This window comes from Sarcophilus harrisii, chromosome 4 (genome assembly GCF_902635505.1).
Source record: "Sarcophilus harrisii chromosome 4, mSarHar1.11, whole genome shotgun sequence".
In the NCBI taxonomy this organism is placed as follows: Eukaryota; Metazoa; Chordata; class Mammalia; order Dasyuromorphia; family Dasyuridae; genus Sarcophilus; species Sarcophilus harrisii.
The window spans coordinates 53,463,466-53,484,060 of NC_045429.1; the positions used below are offsets into that span (position 1 = coordinate 53,463,466).

Sequence of the window (20,595 nt, forward strand, 5' to 3'; positions counted from 1 at the left end):
GTGTGGAGTTATAAACCAAACATAAGGCAATAATCAATTCACAGAAATGCATGAGTATCTTATTGCTGTGATAAAATGGAAATTTAAAGCACTGGGAAGTGATGACATGACTGTTATTATTACCAGCAGCCAATCAGATAATTCCAGTCATAGGTTAGCCTGTCAATAACCCATCATTTACTAGTGCTAGGCACTGTGCTCTGCCCCAGGGATAAAATAAAAAAACGCTGGCTTTGCCCTCAAAGAGTTCATATTTTAGTGGGGAAATAATATAGGAAATAACTATGTGTGTACATGGTACATACAGAGTAGAGGAAAATCAATCACAGAAGAAAGGTACAAGTAGCTGGGGCCCAAAAGCTGAGAGGAAGTGGGCAGAGAGCAGGAAAGACCTTCTCTAAAATGTGGCTTAATTAATTCTTGAAGGAAGCTAGGAAAGTTAAGAAGCAGAGCAAAGGATGTGTAGTATTTCAGGCCCATGCCTGGAATAGCCAGTGTCAAAGGCACAATTAAGAATAGTGTCTCCATTTTGATTTACATACACCATATAAAGTCAGAAGAAAAGCCGATCATTTCTCTTTCATAACTATGAGCAGGAGATGAATTCTTAAGTAACAAGGGATAGAGACAATTATTAAAAAAAAAGATAAATTTTTGACTGAAAAATATTTCAACAAACAAAACTAATCTAACTAGGATAAGAAGGTAAGTAGTTAACTAAAAACAAATACCTAAGACAAAGGTTTGGTATGCAAGATATAAGACAAATAAAAGACTTAAATGATTTCAAAAGATAGATGAGAGGTCATTGTCAAAGGATATTTTGAAGAAGTTCTCAAAAGAGTTACAAACTATTAACAATGATATTTTAAAAATTAGATAAATCAATAATTTTAAGAGAAAACAAATTTAAGGTTTTCAGCTCATATCCAGAAAATTGGCAAAGATAACAAAAGGTGAAACTAGTCGATAATGGAGAGATTATAGATAGACACATTATTAGTGAAACTATGAATTAACAAAACTATTTTGGAAAATCACTTATTTAAAATAGATAAAATGTTGACATCTTTGATTCAGAGAATCATGCTAAGCTGATATCCCAGTCAATCAACCAAAGAGTCAACAATGGCCAGGGAAGTCCTGACAAAAAGGTCTCCATATACATTAGAATATTTCTAGTTGCATTTTTTGTGTTAGCAAAGAATTGAAAACAACTTGCTATCAATTGTAGGGATGGCTGAACAAACTGTAGTGCATGAATGTAATGAATTATTACTTTGCTCTAAGAAATGATGACTGCATAGAATAAACAGAGAAACATGGAAAGACTTACATAAATTGTTGTTGCACAGTAAAGTAAGCAAAGGCAAGAAAATAACATTTGACAACAAAAATGAAAAATGGGAAACACTATTATGAAACAAAGAAACATGAATGTTGCAAAATTATGCAAGCTTGACTCCAAATAAAAGATATGACAAAAAAATACCTCCTCCCACTACTTTGCAGATGGTTATGGGTGAGAAGGGAGAGCAAAAGTATGGATGTTAATTTACACATACACACACACGTATATACTTATATATATATTTATGTCTTTTATACATATATATTCAGTTTTGTGGAAATTTTCTTTTCTTTTTTTTTTTTAATATTATAAAAGTTGGCTTTCTGGTGAGGAAAAAAGGAATGGATAGTGGGAAAATTAAGTGATATAATACATCAATGAAAATCTTTCTAAAAAATATAAAAAAAAAGTTCAGAAGGAAACAAGAAAAATAGGGCAAAGCCAAAACATGCTAAATTTAATATTTACTTTAAAAAATATATGTAACAGTATTTAAAGATACCATAAATCTTCTTTTCCTTTTATTTATATAAGGAAATATTTGTTGACATTTACTAACTTCATAATAATGAGATATTTTAAAAAATCAACAAACAAGTCAGTCTATCAGTAAATCATAAGCAATTATTACATTCCTACTATGAGCTAGGCACTATACTTAGCATCGAAGGTTCAGAGAAGGGCAAAATATACATCCTGCTCTCAAGAAGTTCACAATCTAAATGTAAAGACAATGTTTGTAAATGCAAACCACTATATGCAAATACAATAATTGGGAGATAATTAACAGAAGGATAACAATAGCATTAAAGGGGACTTAGGAAAGGCTTTTTATCTAAGGTAGGATTTTAGCTGGGACTTGAAGTCAGGGAGGTTAGAAGAGTTCCAGACATGGGGTACAACCAGAGCTGGTAGATGAAGTATCTTGTTCAAGGAATAGCGGCGACCAGTGTCAATGAATTGAAAAGTATGTGAATGTGAACAAGATATAAAAAAAATTGAACAGGTAGGAGAACTGTCATTGTTCAGTTGTTATTCAATTGTGTCCGACTCGTCATGACCCCATTTGGGGTTTTCTTGGCAAAGATGCTAGAGTTGTTTGGCATTTTCTTCTCTTATTACAGATGAGGAACTGAGGCACGCAGGGTTGAGTGACTTGTCTAAGCTCATACAGCTAAATAAAATGTCTCAAGCTGGATTGAATTCTGCAATTCTTTCTCCTCCAGATCCAGCACTCTATTCATTGTGCCACTAACACACTTCTCTTAGAATGAGCTCACCATTTCTAAACTAATTTCCATGTTGCTAACTCATGCCTTGATGGATGCCATTCTCTCTAGCCTCCTCTCCCCTCTGAGTAAAGGACTGGAGGGCAGAGTATCAAACTCCTCCCAAAGCCTTCCTAGTAGAGGCAGAAATTAGGCTCTCTTGGTTTTGCACCTACTGCACTGCCTGGTTTTCACCTCCATGGAATAAGATGCATCCCTGTCTTCATCCTCAATGAGACCATCACAAAAAGTTAATGTAATCTTGTATTTTGAGAACCACAGCTACCAAACATAGGGAGCTGACAGTTGCACTGTATTCAGTCCTCTGGTGGAATACAATGGCCAGTTCTGGGCACTATTGTTAAGGGCATTAATATAAGTTACAGTGAAGGGCACTCGGGATGGTGAAAACTTTTAAGTCCATGTCAGATGAAGACTGAACAAAGGGACAGGATACACAGCATAGAGAAAACTCCAAGTATCCAACTGTGGTTGTAATATAGAGGAAGAATTCCACTGATGTTTGGCTCTCAAAGGATAGAACCAAAAGCAAAGAGTAAAGTTCCAGAAAGGCCAATTTAGACTTGATAGTGTCAGGAAAAACTTCCTAATAGGATAGTTCAGTAGAAAGAGCTAGCACCAAGGCCAGTGGTCTTTACTTGGAGGTCTTCTGCTACATCAGGGATTCCTTTCATTTGAGTTGGACTAGATGGCTCCTAAGAGCCAAGAATAAGATGATTATTGTCTTCCTCATTCTGAACAGTGCATATTTATTAGTGTAGCCTAAAATGTTAAACTTTGTCTATCTCAACACACTTATTATTCAATTGAGTTCTAAAAATGAGAACTCCCAAGTTGCAAATCATTTTTTATAAGGACACTTTCTGGATCCATGTCTAACTCCAACCTGAACTTGATGCAACTCATTTTTAAATCCAAGTACTAGATATTGATTCCAATTAAAACTCATTCTGTTAGCCTCGGCTTATTTTCCAAGTTATTGGCATCTTAACTGCATAAACTTCTTCAAAGGGTGGTCAGTAAAGGACTTTGTAAATTGCTATATATGTTATTTTGTTATATGTTATATATTATTATGTTATTTTGTTAGCAACGTTTTAAACAAATAAAAAAAGATAACATATAAGAAACAGATCCTAAAAGGGTAGATGCTTTTATGTTTTTTTTTTTTTTTTTTAATATAAATAAGGCATCTACTATAGGTCAAAAAAAAATAAGAAGAAAAAGAATAAAAATATAAATACGGAATGTTTAGAGAAAAGAAATATTTTGTGACAATTTAGGGCTATCTTAAAAGTAAGACTATAGATTTACCTTTGGTTCTAAGAGTTAAAGAACTCTTCCTTACTTAAATATATTTTAAACACAAAAAAGTAACAAAGGGTAAGGAGCAAATTCAAGCACAACTATATTATTTAATACCAAAGATTACAGGGACTCTCCTAGAACTTGAAACTTGACAAAGAGATCACTTAAAATGTTTTTCACAAGATAAGTTTTGCATGATGCATAACCAACCAAATAATTCCAGGAAGGTCTGTCTATGAGATGTTGATGCAGAAGCCACCTTATCAGATTCAGGAGAGGATGTCTTAATGGCAATAGAGAAATGTGACCTACATTCCTGGGTTCCTCCTTCATAAGATGTCTACTACACAGTCACACACTTAGAACTTACTCATCTTCCTATTTATATCTTACGTAATACTAATGGAGTCATTACATCAAATTCTCAAAACTTAGCTCTTCCAATCTGCCCTGTTCATTGTTGCCAGTTTTATGTAAAACAGCATCCAACATGAATTAGGTTTCATAAAAAAGACTTTGTATTGGCCTGACTTCTCCTTACAAGGTTTAAAAATTGTAAAATAAATTAAATCTTAAGTTAACATTTCAACATTCTTTGTCCTTAAGTTCTTCTTTGTGAAGATGATAAAGATATTTTTTCCTGATAAAGATATTTTTTCCTGAGTTTTAAAATCTCCTAATCCGTCTGATGTTAACACTTTAAAACCAGTCTTCTCTGTGGTATACAGGAATACAATCTAACTACAATCATAAGAATCAAAACTAACAAAAAAGAAAAAGCGTAAACATAATGCTACCAAATGAGAAAAATAGCCTTCATGAAAATCCAGCAATTTGTAATTAGGTTTGAAGGTAAGTGTGGTATGCTTTAAAGCCTGTTAGATTATAAACTATTTGAATTGCTTGATCATTCTCATGAACTCCCATATTGTGCCTGCTCTGCATAACGTTCAAATAGAGGGGGGGAAAGTCAAAAAGGTCAGGACAAAACCAGTCAAACCATTTTATTCTTTCTATACCAAGATTCCCACTATATTAAACTTTCATTATTAAAGATGACGCACAGTCATAAACATGCCAAAACAAGGTGTTTTTATTAGACTATAAGATTATCTTATTATGAAGTGGCACAAATTAGGTTCTCCGTAAAGGTAGTAGTCACCTAACATTTCAGCTATGGGAAAAAAATTTACCACAAACCAAATACTTTAGTGTGCTTAGCTCTAACTGATTGTTTTCAGTTCATTTCCCTATGTCTTTATACCTAGCCCATATTTCCATGGCATATGAACATACCAAAACTATGAGCTGGCCACACCAAAAATATTCTTAGAATATGACAAGCATAACACGGAAGATTCCTTGTTGCTCAACCACACAAATACCACTTAAACTTATCTAACCAACATAGACATATTTTAAAAATTTCAACTCTGACAGACAAGTACAATCATTAATCTTGTCTGCTGAATGTTGTTTTCATTCCAATCAAGTAGAGGCTTGAGGCTAGCTCAGATAGTTGGGAAGTGGCCCTTGTTGCTAACAGTGCCCACTGCTCAAGACGAAATAGGAGCAGTTTGATTTGAGTGTCTGAGTAAGTAGGAAAGAATGAAAAAGCTTTGGGTTTGGTCTCAGGAGAATTTTCCAGCTGGAGTTGGGGGACCCAGAAAGCCCCCTGCTTGCTTGGTAGCAGCTCGAGAAGGAGCAAGGCCAAGCATCTTCTGAATGTTCTGTGGAAACAAACAAAAAAACAAGAAATTATATTTCAAAATGATACCTATAGAAGGCTAAATATTTACTTCATATGTGATTTTTAGATGTAGCCAAAAAAGATTCTTTGCAGCCAATACAAATGTATCCAATGTTAAGCAAAAGTATGTTTAGCATATCTACTATGATGTTTCAGCAATTGACCTAAACTCCCCCCCCCCCCCCAACTGCCCTACCCCCGGAGAAAGAAATTTGGTACTTCCCAAGGGGGAAGAATGATTGTTTCCCGTACAACTGTTCCATGCTGTTTGGATTTCAAATACGCACCCCCTGAGAAACTTTCATAGATAATATATTTACAAAAGGAAACCATGGTTCTCTAGAGTTAAACACCACCCCCTTATCCCCACCTCCCACCCTTTCACAGAAGGGGAAGCAGAAGCCCAGGAAGCTAAGTGAGTGATCAAAGTTACATAGAAGTAAGTGTTTCACAGAACTGGAATCAGAACTAGGGCCTCTGGCTCCTAATTCCTTTTTTCCCACTACACTAATCTATACATCTGGTCTTGTACATCTATGTTTGCAGCAAGCACAAACAACTATTTGAATAGGAAATATTTTCTGAGGTGCCAATTTAAATGCGACAAAGTGAGTTGCCTATTTCATACATATATACACTTAGAGCAATAACACAATGTTTTTCATTTTACTTTGTGAGGTCCATCACAATACAGCTTTTTTTCAGGTTTGGGCTGGCCTCTGGGTCCCCTACAACTCTGATAATGTGATTGTTAAGCTCCTAAGAAGAAATGTTAAATGGAGGCCCAAGGGCAAAAGGAGACCAAGTTACCTATCTCTAATAAAGGTGCAATAATCTAAACAAAAAAGACTTCTCTGGGTAAACTGCCAACTCTCCCTAGTGTTTGCTTGGTACCTGGCACATACAAGAAAAGTACAAGGCATGATCCCTTGTTCTCAGAGCTTACAGTTTAATTAAGAAATGTTCGCTTTAGAATAAAGCAATTATTCTAAGATATTTAAAAAAAAAAAAACCAGTAATACCTTCTAGAGTTAAAGCACACAAGTTACTGTTTAAGCACAGGACACAATGAAATGCAGCCTCTAATTCTGTAGATAAGGTATTAGAACAAAACAATTGCTCTCTAAACACAGCTCTGCTACTCTCTAAATTATGGGGGTCAATGGATTTAAGGAAGAGGATGGGGAGGGAAAGGGATAAAGAAAAAAACATTTTCAAGACTCAGGACTGCAATAGGAAGTAAGTAACCCTTTAAAACTGAAGAAAAGTGGCAGATGACAGGGACAGCAGACCTCCCAAGTCAGTATTACTCTAAGTGCTGGTAGGATTCAAATAACTAGAATGTCCCCAGTAATTGTATTTCAAGCTGCAACTAACTTTCATATTGTAATCTTATTCTTTAGAACAAAGCTGTCTTGAATTTCTCACAAGGTAGCCTGATAAAAATCCAGGCTTCTGCTGATGCCATTATGCTCATGCCTTTGTTAAGAGCAAACTCTTTCACACTCAGTAGTCATTAGTGAAGTTATTCTTTCATGCAGAGACCTAAAGGATATCATGCCCCATTTAATGGTAGTAGACACATGTCTTATTAAGAAACGCCTTGCAGGGAGCATGGTATAAGCTGCATTCCAACCTGAATGAGCTTGCCCAAATTCAATTCAACAAGGCCAGTGGCCTGACATTACAATTAGGAAAGGAAAGAGCTCAGAATTAGAATATGTGGGCAATATTAGTGACTTTTCTCTTTTAAGTCACCCATTCTGATCTGAGTACTGTGTTAGTTCTTTAAAATGCTTTCTGCGATGAATTTTTCAGTTTTCTGAATTGGTAGATATAGGTTAATCCAAAAAGACAAATGGAAGAAAAAAAATTATTACTGATTTCAAACTTACAGAAATTAGCTTTCTTTCTCACTTCAGGAAAATGATAAGATAGAGAACTTAAACCAATTAATTAAAAGATAGGTGAAAATGATAAGATAAAGTTGTTAGGTCTATAAAATTTAGCTAAGGGGAGGTTTACATACATAACACATTATTTTGAATTATAAAAAGACCCAAGTCTATTTCTGCATTTTCAGAGGCTATCTGTAATACATTCACTAGCAAATGAAGCTTTTTTAAATCAGGAAAAAACAAAGGGAAAAAACTTCCCGATAATCATCCCTTCCCCTAAACAGGAAATCCAGAAGCACTACTCTGACAGGATTTACGTTCCTTCCTCTTTTGTGAAGGGTGAGAACAAGTTATCAAGAAAAGGAAGTTATTAGTTGCAAACTAGGTATTTTGGAAAGACACTGTAACTCAGGTCATGGGCAATAAATCCATTTCATTCTTTTATTCTTTAGTCATTTAGATAATGTTAATCTCTTATAACTTTCAGTTCTATTTTTTTAATGCAAAGTTCTCTGGCAATGTGCTCTTCTCTAGCATTTCGGCAGTCAGTTTTTGCTTCAATTAATTGCTTTCTGGGTGGTTTCATGTAACAGTCTTGCAACCTTTTTCTTTTTTAAATATATGTGCTTCTTCTAAACAAATTTCCTTATTTGTAAAATGTGTGAGATGTATAAGAAAAATTAGATCAAAAGGGAAAAAAAAAACATGAGAAAAAAAACAAACAACCCCCCCTAAAAGGGAGGTTTGATTCATAATTCAGTCTCCATAATTCTCTCTCTGGAAGTGAATAGCATTTTGCATCCCAAGCCTATTAGAATTATCTTCAATCACCACATTGTTGAGAAAAGCCAAGTCCACCACAATTGATTGTCACATAAACTTGTTACCATGTACATAATTCTCTTGGTTCCGTTCACTTCACTCAGTATCAGTTCATGTAAATCTTTTAACAGTCTTTTTTTCTATCTCATACTCACTTTTCACCTACAATTCTCCATGTATCATATTATTAATCATATTTTCCACAAACAGTGGAATAAAATATCTTGGAATGTCAACTCAGTTGGACTCTTCTTATTGAAATACATTTTATAAGCTACTACTATTAGGAATTATAAGATATTGGTTTGGGGCAAAAATATTAATTAATTCGCAATCAATTCAATATACCTAATAAGATAGATTTCAATACCTTTTGGTTCTCTAGGAAAGAGAAAAGAGTTCAGTATAGAGAATGAGTATACTGATCTGTACTTCTTATATACTCCTAGAGTATATTCAAATTAACTACCACTTCCAGTTATACCTCTACTAAATAATAAAGGCCTGTAAGCTGTAACTAGGATCATTCAACTAAAGTATCTGCTTTAATATTATATGATCCTTGAGATCATCTTCCAATGGTAGCCTACAAGATGAATAAAACCCAGAAAATAGGAACTCAAACATTCAACTCAGTTGGATGGAATAACTAACATAGAGAAGAGGGGCAAATCCATCATTATTATTATCACTTCAAAAATGATCATTGGACTCTAGCTATCTGTCTCCTAAATAGGCACTAAAATGTCAAACCTGAATGCTTTCTTTACCTGCTGAATTCTTACAAATCTTTTAAAATCTAACCCAAATTCCACTTTCCCCAGGAAGCCTTCCTTGATCTCTTCAGGCAATGCAGTGGATAGAAGTGAACTTAAGAGTCCAGGTATACTCAATCTCTTTACCAAGATTGGGAAAGGAAAGCAAGAATAAGAGAGCTTCCTCTTAAACTTCACAGTGCACTTTGTCTAATACCTCTCTAATGTAGTTGTCCATAGTTGACAAGTGGAATATAAACTCCTTGAGGACAGAAAAAATACGTATCTTTTAAGCTGAAAATATTCAAGTAGCTAGCACAGTACTCTGTACACAGTAGGCATTTAATATTTGTTGTATTCGGAATGTCTATATCTATGATCTAAAAAATATTTATATTCAAATGAAAATTTGAATAAATTTTTTGAATCTATAACTATATTTTTCTACCTAGGTAGACACATATACGCATATGTGCGTACAGCACACGCGTGCACGCGCGCACACACGTACACACACACACACACACACACACACACTGTTGTAACTGACTCAATCTGAAACTGATGATTTAGAATTTAAAACATGAACTAAGAGGATATCTAATTTTCAGAAGTAGGCATATGGCCCCTCTATCATTATTACCTTGCTAAGTGAAAGACATGATATTTTCAAGAGTTGAGACTTCCTTTTATATACTGATTTTTTAATATGTTCTATTAAAAATCAGCCTAATCTCAAAGAATGTAAATTAGCTTATGCCTAGGAAAAAAAACTGTTGAAAGATAGTTCATCAAAAAACAAAAACAAAAAAATAATCAAAATGATACTACCACAACAGATTTAATGCTGTCATTGAAATGCCAAGAGTACTTTTATAGATCTAGACCAAAAAAAAAAAAAAAAAAAAAAAAAAAAAAAATCAAAAATTAAATTCATTTGAGATAATAAAAGTTTTTTTTTTTATTATTTTCTGGAAAAAATTTTTTTTTCAGACTTCAAATTATACTATAAATGGTAATGCCTAATATTTCTATAAGATTTTTACACATCATCTCAGCAAAACTATCTGAAACTAGTTAGAAAAACAGATCAGGCATAAAAAATGGAATAGGTCCCATATGTAAAAAATGTTTATAACTGCTCTCTCTGTAGAGGTAAAGAACTGGAAATTGAGGATATGCTCATCAATTGGGGAATGGCTGAACAATTGTGGTATACAAATATAATGGAACACTATTGAGCTATAAAAAATGATGAGCAGGCAGATTTCAGAAACACTTGGAAAGACTTGCATATAATGCTGAGTGAAGTGAACACAACTAGAAGAACATTATGTACAGTAACAACATTGTGCAAATGATCAACTTTGATAGACTTTACTCTTCTCAGCAATACAATGCTTAAAGACAATTCTGAAAGACTCATGATGGACAATGCTATCCACATCTAGAGAAAGAACAGCAGTTTGAAGCATACTATTTTCATTGTTTTTCTTGTGGGTTTTCCCTTTTGTTCTGATTCTTCTTTTACACCATGACTAATGTGGAAATATATTTAGCCCAATATTTTAAAAAAGCAAGAACTTACTTGGAAAAGAACTCCCTTTTTGATAACAAATGATGGGAACATTGGAAAAAGATTCAAAAGAAATTAGGTTTAAGATGGTTATCCTACACTATTTATCCCATTAAAATCAAAATGGGTACATGACCTAAATACTAAAGATTTTATCATTAAAAAAAACCCCTACATATATCAGATATTTTTCATTGGCATGATAGAAGGCAAGAAGCATAAAGATAAATTAGAATTTTAATTACACGAAGATGAAAAGCTTTTATATAACTAAATCAATATAATTAGGTTATAGAAAGCAGTCAATTAGATGAAAAAAGCTTTGAATCAAATGTCTCTAATAAAGAGCTGATATTCAAACTATATAAGTAACTACCACCAACATACACATACATATGTGTGTGTAAGTATGTGAAAATCATTCCCAATGAACAAATAATGATCAAAGGACACAAGCAATTTCAAGATTGCTTACAAATGCTTAACAATCACATGAAAATTGTTCTAAATCACTAGTAAGAAGAGATGCAAACTGAAATAATTCTGAAGTTTCATGACAAAGCTGGATAACTGGCAAAGATGACAAAAGATGATAATATTTAATATTGGAGGGGTTGTGGAAAAACGGGCATACTGTTGGTGAACCAATATTTTTTAACATTGGTCCAACCGTTTTGGAAAGCAATTTAGAACTGTTCTAAGAAATGACTAAAATGCCTTTTGACTCAGAGATCCCACTACTAGATATATACTCTAAAGAGGACAAAGACAGAAAGAAATATTCACAGAAATATAGTGGTAGCAAATTACTGGAAATTAAGTAACCACTGAAAGTGGAATAGCTAACAAAATTATGCTATGTGATTTTAAGAGATAATTGCTGTGCTATAAGAAATAATGACTGAAGAACAAGAGAAATTTTGTTCTTCAAAAGATATGAAGATATCTTTCATGATATGATTAAAAAGTAATGTAAAGAAAACCAAGATGATAACAAAACACAATGGGTACACTAAAAGGAGTAAAAATAAAAAATGAAAATAAATATTGTGTAATTGGCAGTTAAGTGGCATAGTGGATAGACTTCTGGGCCTACAAAGAAAACCTGAATTCAAATCCAGCTAGATGTATGTGACCTGGAGAATAACTGAAACTCTGTAGGTCTTCATATCCTCAATTATAAAAGGATAAAAATAGTACCTACATCACTGGGTTGTAAACACTCAATGCAGTGATTTGTCTTGTGATCAGATATTACAAATCTATTACAATAATTTCCAATAATGGATGCTATTTAATGCCTTTTAAGCTAAAATAAAATCACAGCCAAAAAAAAAAAAAAAAAAAAAAAAAAAAAAAAAAAAAAAAAAAGCCTCCATTCAAAAGTCTTCTTCTTGAGAAGATTTGTTTTATTCTGCAGTTTTAACTGCCCTGAGACTGACTTAACACCTCTGGTGGAAATTGGCACAGCTGCCACATCCCTTGAGAGGTCTCTTAAAATTCACAAAAGGAAAACAGTTGTTATCTGAAGGTCAAGGCAAGTTAATCACTAAACTTTAAGGAAATAAACAAAAGCCAAAGAAAAAAAATAAACTAAGAAAAGGTAATTAGGTTTATTTTTATATATTACATTCTCTTCAAAATATAAGAATAACCTTCCTGTTTTGTACTCAGCCAAAACAAAACTAGTCATTTCTTTAAGTAGCACCCTTTGTTCTTCTCAGTGTCTATATTATTTGTCAAAATAGAGGGAAAGAAAAGAAGAAACAGAAGAAAAGAGAAAGACAAGGGAGGGTAGGGAGAAGGAGAATATGAGAGAATCATCAACAATTCTAGATTAAAATTGCTGTTTCTTACAGGTTTTAGTCACTTAAAAAAATCTAGATGGAATTTTCTCTATTTAAAAATAAAAAGAAATAGTGGCTTTGGGAGAAAAGGGAGGATTTTTTTTCTTTTTTCAGTGTCAAACTCCAGTCTTTTGTTTCTGAGCTTTAGTTTCACTTGACTCCTTCTGTTAATGAATATGATGATAAAAAAAAAAAAAAAAAAAAAAAAAAAAAAAAAAAGCTTTAAATGTCTTAAGTCTCTAAATTTGCTGTTTTTAAAAAAGTAATTGTACTATGGCTAGTACTGTGATTTCAGATGGGATCCTCTCATAGGAGTCTATCAAATAATTATTACCATCAGAATAGTGATGTTTCTGAACTTAGAAGGAAAAAAAAAAGTCCCATCAATACTATTGAATACCATCCACATGCCTCCAAAAAAAAGATACTAGTAATGAAGACACCAGGCTATTTTATATTGCAATTTCATTAAATAAACAAATAGCATTTATTAAGCAATTACTATGTCTCTCCTCTTCATCCAACCCTAAAAGGGTTATTTGGTAAGTCCTGTATTCCAAAGAATCTCAAGAACTACATACAACAGAGTCACCAATGTCCAGGAACAAAAGAAAGGAGAAATCCAAATCAACATCAGTTCTCAAGACTAAAGCACTTTTTGTAAACTTCAAAAAGCCATGGGAATGTGAGCTATTATTATATTTAGCTGGGCAAGATGCAAAGCAGTTTTATCTTTTAGTTTTTGTACAGAGAGAATGAAGCACATCATCTTAGCTATATTTCATTAGTTTATTAAAAATTATTGGGTTATCAAAGATCCCAACTTTTGGGATAAGAATTCATTATTTGACAAAAACTGCTGGGAAAACTGGAAATTAGTATGGCATGGACACACATTTAACACCTTACACCAAAATAAGATCAAAATGGGTCCACGATTTAAGTACAAAGAACGAGATTATAAATAAATTAGAGGAACATAGGATAGTTTATCTCTCAGACTTGTGGAGGAGGAAGGAGTGACCAAAGATGAACTGGAGACCATTACTGATCACAAAATGGAAAATTTTGTCTATATCAAATTAAAAAGCCTTTGTACAAACAAAACTAATGCAAACAAGATTAGAAGGGAAGCAACAAACTGGGAAAACATTTTCAGTTAAAGGTTCTGATAAAGGCCTCGTTTCCAAAATATATAGAGAATTGACTCTAATTTAAAAGAAATCACGCCATTCTCCAATTGATAAATGGTCAAAGGATATGAACAGATAATTTTCAGATGATGAAATTGAAATTATTTCCACTCATATGAAAGAGTGTTCCAAATCATTATTAATCAGAGAAATGCAAATTAAGACAACTCTGAGATACCACTACATACCTGTCAGATTGGGTAAGATGACAGGAAAAAATAACGATGAATGTTGGAGGGGATGCGGGAAAACTGGGACACTGATGCATTGTTGGTGAAGTTGTGAACGAATCTAACCATTCTCTGGAGAGCAATCTGGAATTATGCCCCAAAAGTTATCAAACGGTGCATATCCTTTGATCCAGCAGTGTTTCTACTGGGCTTATATCCCAAAGAGATACTAAAGAAGGGAAAGGGACCTGCATATGCCAAAATGTTTGTGGAAGCCCTCTTTGTAGTGGCTAGAAACTAGAAAATGAATGGATGCCCATCAACTGGAGAATGGTTAGGTAAATTGTGGTATATGAATGTTATAGAATAGTATTGTTCTGTAAGAAATGACCAGCAGGATGAATACAGAGAGGCTTGGAAAGACTTACATGAACTGATGCTAAGTGAAATGAGCAGAACCAGGAGATCATTATACACTTCAACAATGATACTGTATGAGGATGTATTCTGATGGAAGTGGATTTCTTCGACAAAGAGAAGATTTAACTCAGCTCCAATTGAGCAATGATGGACAGAAGCAGTTACACCCAAAGAAAGAATACTGGGAAATGAATGTAACTGTTTGCATTTTTGTTTTTCTTCCTAGGTTATTTTTACCTTCTGAATCCAATTCTTTCTGAGCAACAAGAGAACTGTTTAGTTCTGCACACATATATTGTATCGAGGATATACTGTGACACATTTAACATGTATAGGATTGCTTGCCATCTGGGGGAAGGGGAAAAGTCAGAATAGAAGTGAGTGCAAAAGATAATGTTGTAAAAAATTATCCAGGCATATGTTCTGTCAATAAAAAGTTATAATTATATATATAAAAAAACCCAAAACAAAAAACTCCATATGTCTCAAACTCTTAAAAAAAAAATAATTGGGTTATAAATCACATTGCTCAATACTTTTTAATATAGCTCACCCCTCTCTCACTGTGTTAACTAATCTAATTATTGCCATCCCATGGGGACACCTATTCTCTGAAGAGCATATAAATTGAGTTTATCACCACCATGAGATGGCCAGATGACTACTCTTATAAAAAGCATTGGTCTTATTTATAAAATGATTAAATTATGCAGGAAAAAAAACGTTAGGTTACTGTTTCAGTATTTGCTTTAAGATCTGTACCTAGAATCAACAGAGATCTAGAGAGACCTCAAAGGACATTGAGACCAAGGCTATCATTTAGCAAAAGCTAATAATAATGGTATTCTGTTGCACATCAATGTTTACAGAGAGCTTTCCATGTCAACTCATCTAATCTTTACAAACCTGGGAAGTAAGTACTATTATTCCCATTTTATAAAGAAGCTAATACATGCAAAACTTCAATGAGTTACTCAGGATTACATAGATAATAAGGCTCTGAGGTTATAATTGAACTCTTATGTCCGAATCTAATGCTTTAAGTATTGGATTACCTGAAAGTGAGATCCAGGAAGACTGGATACACACTAATATCAGGGAAGGATTTGAATGCAGAACTCAACTCCAGAGCCAGTGCTCTTTCCATTGTATATCACTGTCTTCTAATAGCACTAAATTTTTGAACCTAAGTGAAGGATTACATCTATTCCTAATGAAATTTCATCTTATTAGATTCAGTTTTTTAGCCTGTCAAGACTTCTTTGGATCCTAGTTTTGTCATTAATGGTCTAGATCAGGGGTCCTCAAACTTTTTAAATAGGGGGCCAGTTCACTGTCCCTCAGACTGTTGGAGGGCCAGACTATAGTTAAAAACAAAAACTTTGTTTTGTGGGCCTTTAAATGAAGAAACTTCATAGCCCTGGGTGAGAGGAATAATCATCCTCAGCTGCCACATCTGACCCGCGGGCTGTAGTTTGAGGACCCCTGGAGATTATTCCCTTTACACTTTTTCTCAACTTCTAATAATGTCTTCACTCAAGTTATGAATAAAATATTGAACTAAACTAGATTCAGGCCAGAAATCCCTAGTAACTCTCAGAAATCTGTTCATAATGGCATCAACCTACTGTTATAAACTGGTACTAACTATATTATTGATATTAACCTATGTAATGGGTCTAGTAATTCAATTAGTTCAATATCCATTTATTGGAATTATCATCTGCAACAACACCATGATGGACTTCAAATGTCTAAATGAAATTTAGTTACACTATATTTCTTCAATCCATCAATTTCACTAAAAGAAGTGAGGTTGGTTCATGGGATCCCCAAATTTCTGAGCTGGAAGGATCTTCAGCAGCCATCTAATTCAACCTGTGCTATAAAGGAATCTCCACTATCACAGAGCTGGACAGGTGACCATATAACTTCTGTCTGAAGACATCTAAGGAGTAAAAACCAATCATATACCAATGCAATCCCACTCCACTCTTGGACAACTCTAAATTATTAGGAAGTTTTTCTGGAAATAGAGCCTCAATTTCTTTCTTTGAGACATCTCCTCATTGCTCCTGGTTCTGCCTTCTAGATTTAAACTGAATTTAAGACCAATCTTTCTTTCACAATGCTCTTTCAAATACTTGGAGACAGAATTTACATTGCCACTCCCTCCAATTATTTTCTTAAGCAGGCTAAAAATGTCATCTTCTTCAAAATGATTCTGAATCGCAGCCTGTCATCATTCTAGTTACCTTCCTATGCTCTTGCCCTTCTTAAAATGTAGTATCCAGACAAAAAGAGGACTGTGACTTCGCTGGTATAAGGAGTTGTCAGGTGAGGACATTTTCTCTACTAAACCAGATTGGCCACTTCTCTGCAATCTGCAGTATTGGAGAGTTGCCCAGATCATTGAGAATCTGTGACTTTTTGGGTACCTTATAACCAGCATATGAGAGAAGCAGGACACAAAAGGTTTTGTGACTTCACAGGCCAACTCCACAGTGACAAGCTACCTCCACAGACTGTATTACTAGAACAGAATACCATTCTCCAAATGTTGTCAAACCAGGGCAGAACTCAGAGGGCCAGTATTGGCTTTTTTTGGCTGCCAGTTCATAAGGACTCCTACTTCTTTTCTGATACTTTTATTATTCAAAGAACAGTCTAGCTGGGATAGACTCAGAGAACCACATTATGTTTATCGGTATATCGTTTGCAGAATAAACTGTACTCCTCCATAAACTGGGAAACCATTTGTATATCTCCAGGATTCCTCAAAGATAAATTGCCCAAGCTCTTTTATCACCATGGGATGTAACTATTGTATAAAGCTAACTAGACCTAGCATCAGGAGAGAACTGAGCTCAAATTCCACCTCTGATACTAATGAGCTGTGTAACTGTGGGTAAATTATTTAAATTTTATACCCATGTATAAAGAGGACCAGCCTCATAAAACTGTTGGAAAGATCAAATGTGACTCTGTGTGTGTGTGTGTGTGTGTGTGTGTGTGTGTGTGTGTGTGAGAGAGAGAGAGAGAGAGAGAGAGAGAGAGAGAAAGTTCTCTGTAAACCTCAAAGTACTACATGAAAGTAGAAACGTTAAATACAGATTAATTAAGCTTTGTTAAGTACTTATTATATAGAAGGCACCATCATCTAAGGAACTGGGGGGAAGCATTCATCCACTTATTTTGTTCATTCATTCATGGGCTGGGATAAGATCATAACTCATTCTACAGATGAACAAACTAGAAACAATGGATATTAAGTGACCAGTTCAGGGTCACAGAGACAGTAAAAAATCAAGCCACAGAATATGAAGCTAAGTCAAGATTGTAAATACTCACCTGTCTGATAGACATAGTACAGAGTATATAGAGGAAAATGAAAGAACAGTCTGTATAATCTTCTCCCAACAGATTTCGATGTGATAAACCTTGGATGTAGGAAAGAGGAGTGAAGGGAAGCTTTGCCACCACCCTGCCATCAAATCTAGGAAGAAAAAAACAAATGAGTTATTTTTGGATGACAGAGGAGATTCTCAGTTCAGATGAACTCTTGGGACAGACACAACATTTAGGTTCTTTGATTTCTGAAATACAAAGAAATGGTGATCAGATGTAAGACCTAAATTAAAGTACAAGGATAAAAGAGTATGGATTATTTCCATGACCCTTGCCTAAACCATGAAATGAAGGGATTCATGAAAATCTTTCTTCAGGGACTTATCCAGAAAAAAATATATTTTCCAAGTCCTCCAGATCAATGTTAAAAATGTATTTCCCAAATGAGAGGAATATCAGTCCTAAGAATAGATATTTCAGGTGCTGCATGTTTTCTGAGATAAACAGTACATAAATGACAGTGGTTATCAGACAGGGTGAAGAAGAAAAAAACAAACAAAAACAATAAATACCAATGGAAAGTTGCTGCTCATGAATTAGGTATTTTTGCTAGCAGAAAACAGCTGCAAAAAAACACACATTGCATCCTAAAACTAGAGGGAACTTAATTAAAATTTTTTTTAATTTTGATAATGAAGATGAGACATAGAGTTACTCAAGCTAAAAGTGTCCTTTGGAGAAATCAACTCAGAATTTTAAAGCTAGAAAGGATTGTAGATATTATTTAGTCAATCTACTTCATTGTTTGACAGATGAGGAAACTGGGGTTTAAACATTTCCTACATGGCCACATAGACAGCAGCAGGGGCTAGACGAGATCCTAGGTCTCCTGATCCCCAGTTCAGTGTTATAATAGAGTATAATGAAATTAGGTAAAGAGGTAAAACTTTCCAAGACAATTAAAAATCTTACTAAGGAAAAATTTATTAAAATTCAAAAATTCCAGGTTAGGCTCTAAGCTTATCATCACACTGAGTAAACTATTTTAGATCTCTAAGCCTCATTTTGTTTCCATGTATATAGATCATTCTTTTACTCATTCTTTTACTCTATTTCCCAGACATAAAGACAGAATTAATACACAGATACTATATTTTGCACTTCCACTCCACACTTTTTATTTTGCTAAATGTTGTAGTAAACATAGCAGAAGATTTAGCGATGGGTAGGGCAATTAAAAAACAAACAACAAAAAAATCAGCTAGTCCAATCCCTCATCCAGTGAATAGGGGATAAAAGAGTTGAAGCAACCTGTCACACAAATAGGAAAGTGTAGAACTGGGGAACATTCCAAAAAGCAAAAAATATAGGCTTACAACCAAGAATAAACTACCTTGAAAAACTAAGTATAATGCTACAGGGAAAAATTTAATGGAATAGAAAACTTTCAAGGCATTTCTAATGGAAAGATTTGACCTGAGAAGGAACTTTGATATAAAAACACAAGAATCCAAAAAAACCTCAGAAAGGTAATTTCAGAAAATTGAAAGAGACTATATGACTAACATTTTCATAAGGGGATAATACCAAGCAAGTGTCCTTTCCTAACCATAATGTCTTCAAAGAAATTAGAAATTACTTAGAAATTAAGAAAAGCAGGAGACCTGAGAGTACATTGATTCTGTTTTGAAAATTTTTAATGAGAAAAGAAAAAGGATGGGTAAAGAGGAAGTTGGGAAATTGAGAATCAAAATTACCTTATCTCTGACCTGGAAGAAGGGGTGAGCATACATACCCAGAGTCTGATATAAAAGTGGGTGAAATTCAGCAGGAAAAGAGGTGAGGAAAGAGAAGGAAGGTGATTCGAGAGAGAGACTATTAACAGGGAGGGAGATTGCCAATAAATATACTTCCAAATCCTGGAGGGAGATGAACAGAAAAAAGAATTGGAAACTAAAAGAGATTATCAATGCCCATCAACTAGAAGAATGACTGAAGAAATCATAATATGAATGTAATAGGATATTATTGCACTGTATGAAATAATGAAATGATTTCAGAGAAAAGTTTTTTCTTTTGCTTCTAATTGAGATGGAAGAGTATCAATGGTTATGAACAAAAAAAAGAAAGAAAAAAGAGGGCTACTGAAATCTTTTTTAAGTGTACAGAGAAGAGAAATTCAGAAGGAAGCATAGAGAGACAATTCTGAAAGTAACATGTTGGACTTATTATATTCTTTAAAAGGCAAGCAGTATAGAAAAGAAATTCAAGGTTTTATATACAATCCTGTCTTTGTCTCCTGGCTTGTATATAGAAATACTCATTTTTTGATTAAGTTCAAAACAAAAAAGCATTTTTAAAAAAACCAGTTCTTTGCCCCAGTTTGTATTCACACAGCTGTTTGTTTCTTTAGAATTAAAATGAAAAAGTTAAAAAAAAAAAAAAAAGGAAATGAGTTAAGCAGTTAAGCAGAAACATTTAGAGAGGATTACTTACATAGAGTTAAACATTCCCATCAGGGCAGTAAAACAAAAGCCAATAGCAAACATAGATTTCATTCGAACCTGCAATAAGAAGAGTCACAGTTACTGTATGCTGTTGGCAATCACCAAAGGAAAAAAGACTACAATTGCAATAAATACAAATTTTAGTTTGACAAGTTTTCAACTGTCCATTACATAATGGATCTCTTTCATTTAATATAACATGAATTTCAAGCAAAAGGAGATGAAGAGAGTTCATAAAGATTCTTCGGCAAGTTTATCACAACTCAGACTTTCTCTTTTGAAGTTATGTTAAAAACTAGATTATAAAATCAAACTATACAACAGAACTATTTAATGGCCATTATGTTCATCCAATAAAGAA

General features: G+C 33.9%; 1 protein-coding gene across 1 annotated transcript in view; it reads right to left on the reverse strand.

Moving 5' to 3' along the window:
• Positions 1 to 5,019: 5,019 nt before the first annotated feature.
• TMCO1 (transmembrane and coiled-coil domains 1) overlaps positions 5,020 to 20,595 on the reverse strand; it is a 31,494-nt gene continuing 15,918 nt past the window's right edge. Inside the window, exons 5-7 of the mRNA XM_012547628.3 lie at positions 20,224 to 20,291; positions 17,731 to 17,875; positions 5,020 to 5,678 (exon numbers count right to left, since the gene is read on the reverse strand). Coding sequence (XP_012403082.1) covers positions 5,580 to 5,678; positions 17,731 to 17,875; positions 20,224 to 20,291 — 312 coding nt within the window. The 3' untranslated portion in view covers positions 5,020 to 5,579. The remainder of the gene's footprint in view (positions 5,679 to 17,730; positions 17,876 to 20,223; positions 20,292 to 20,595) is intronic.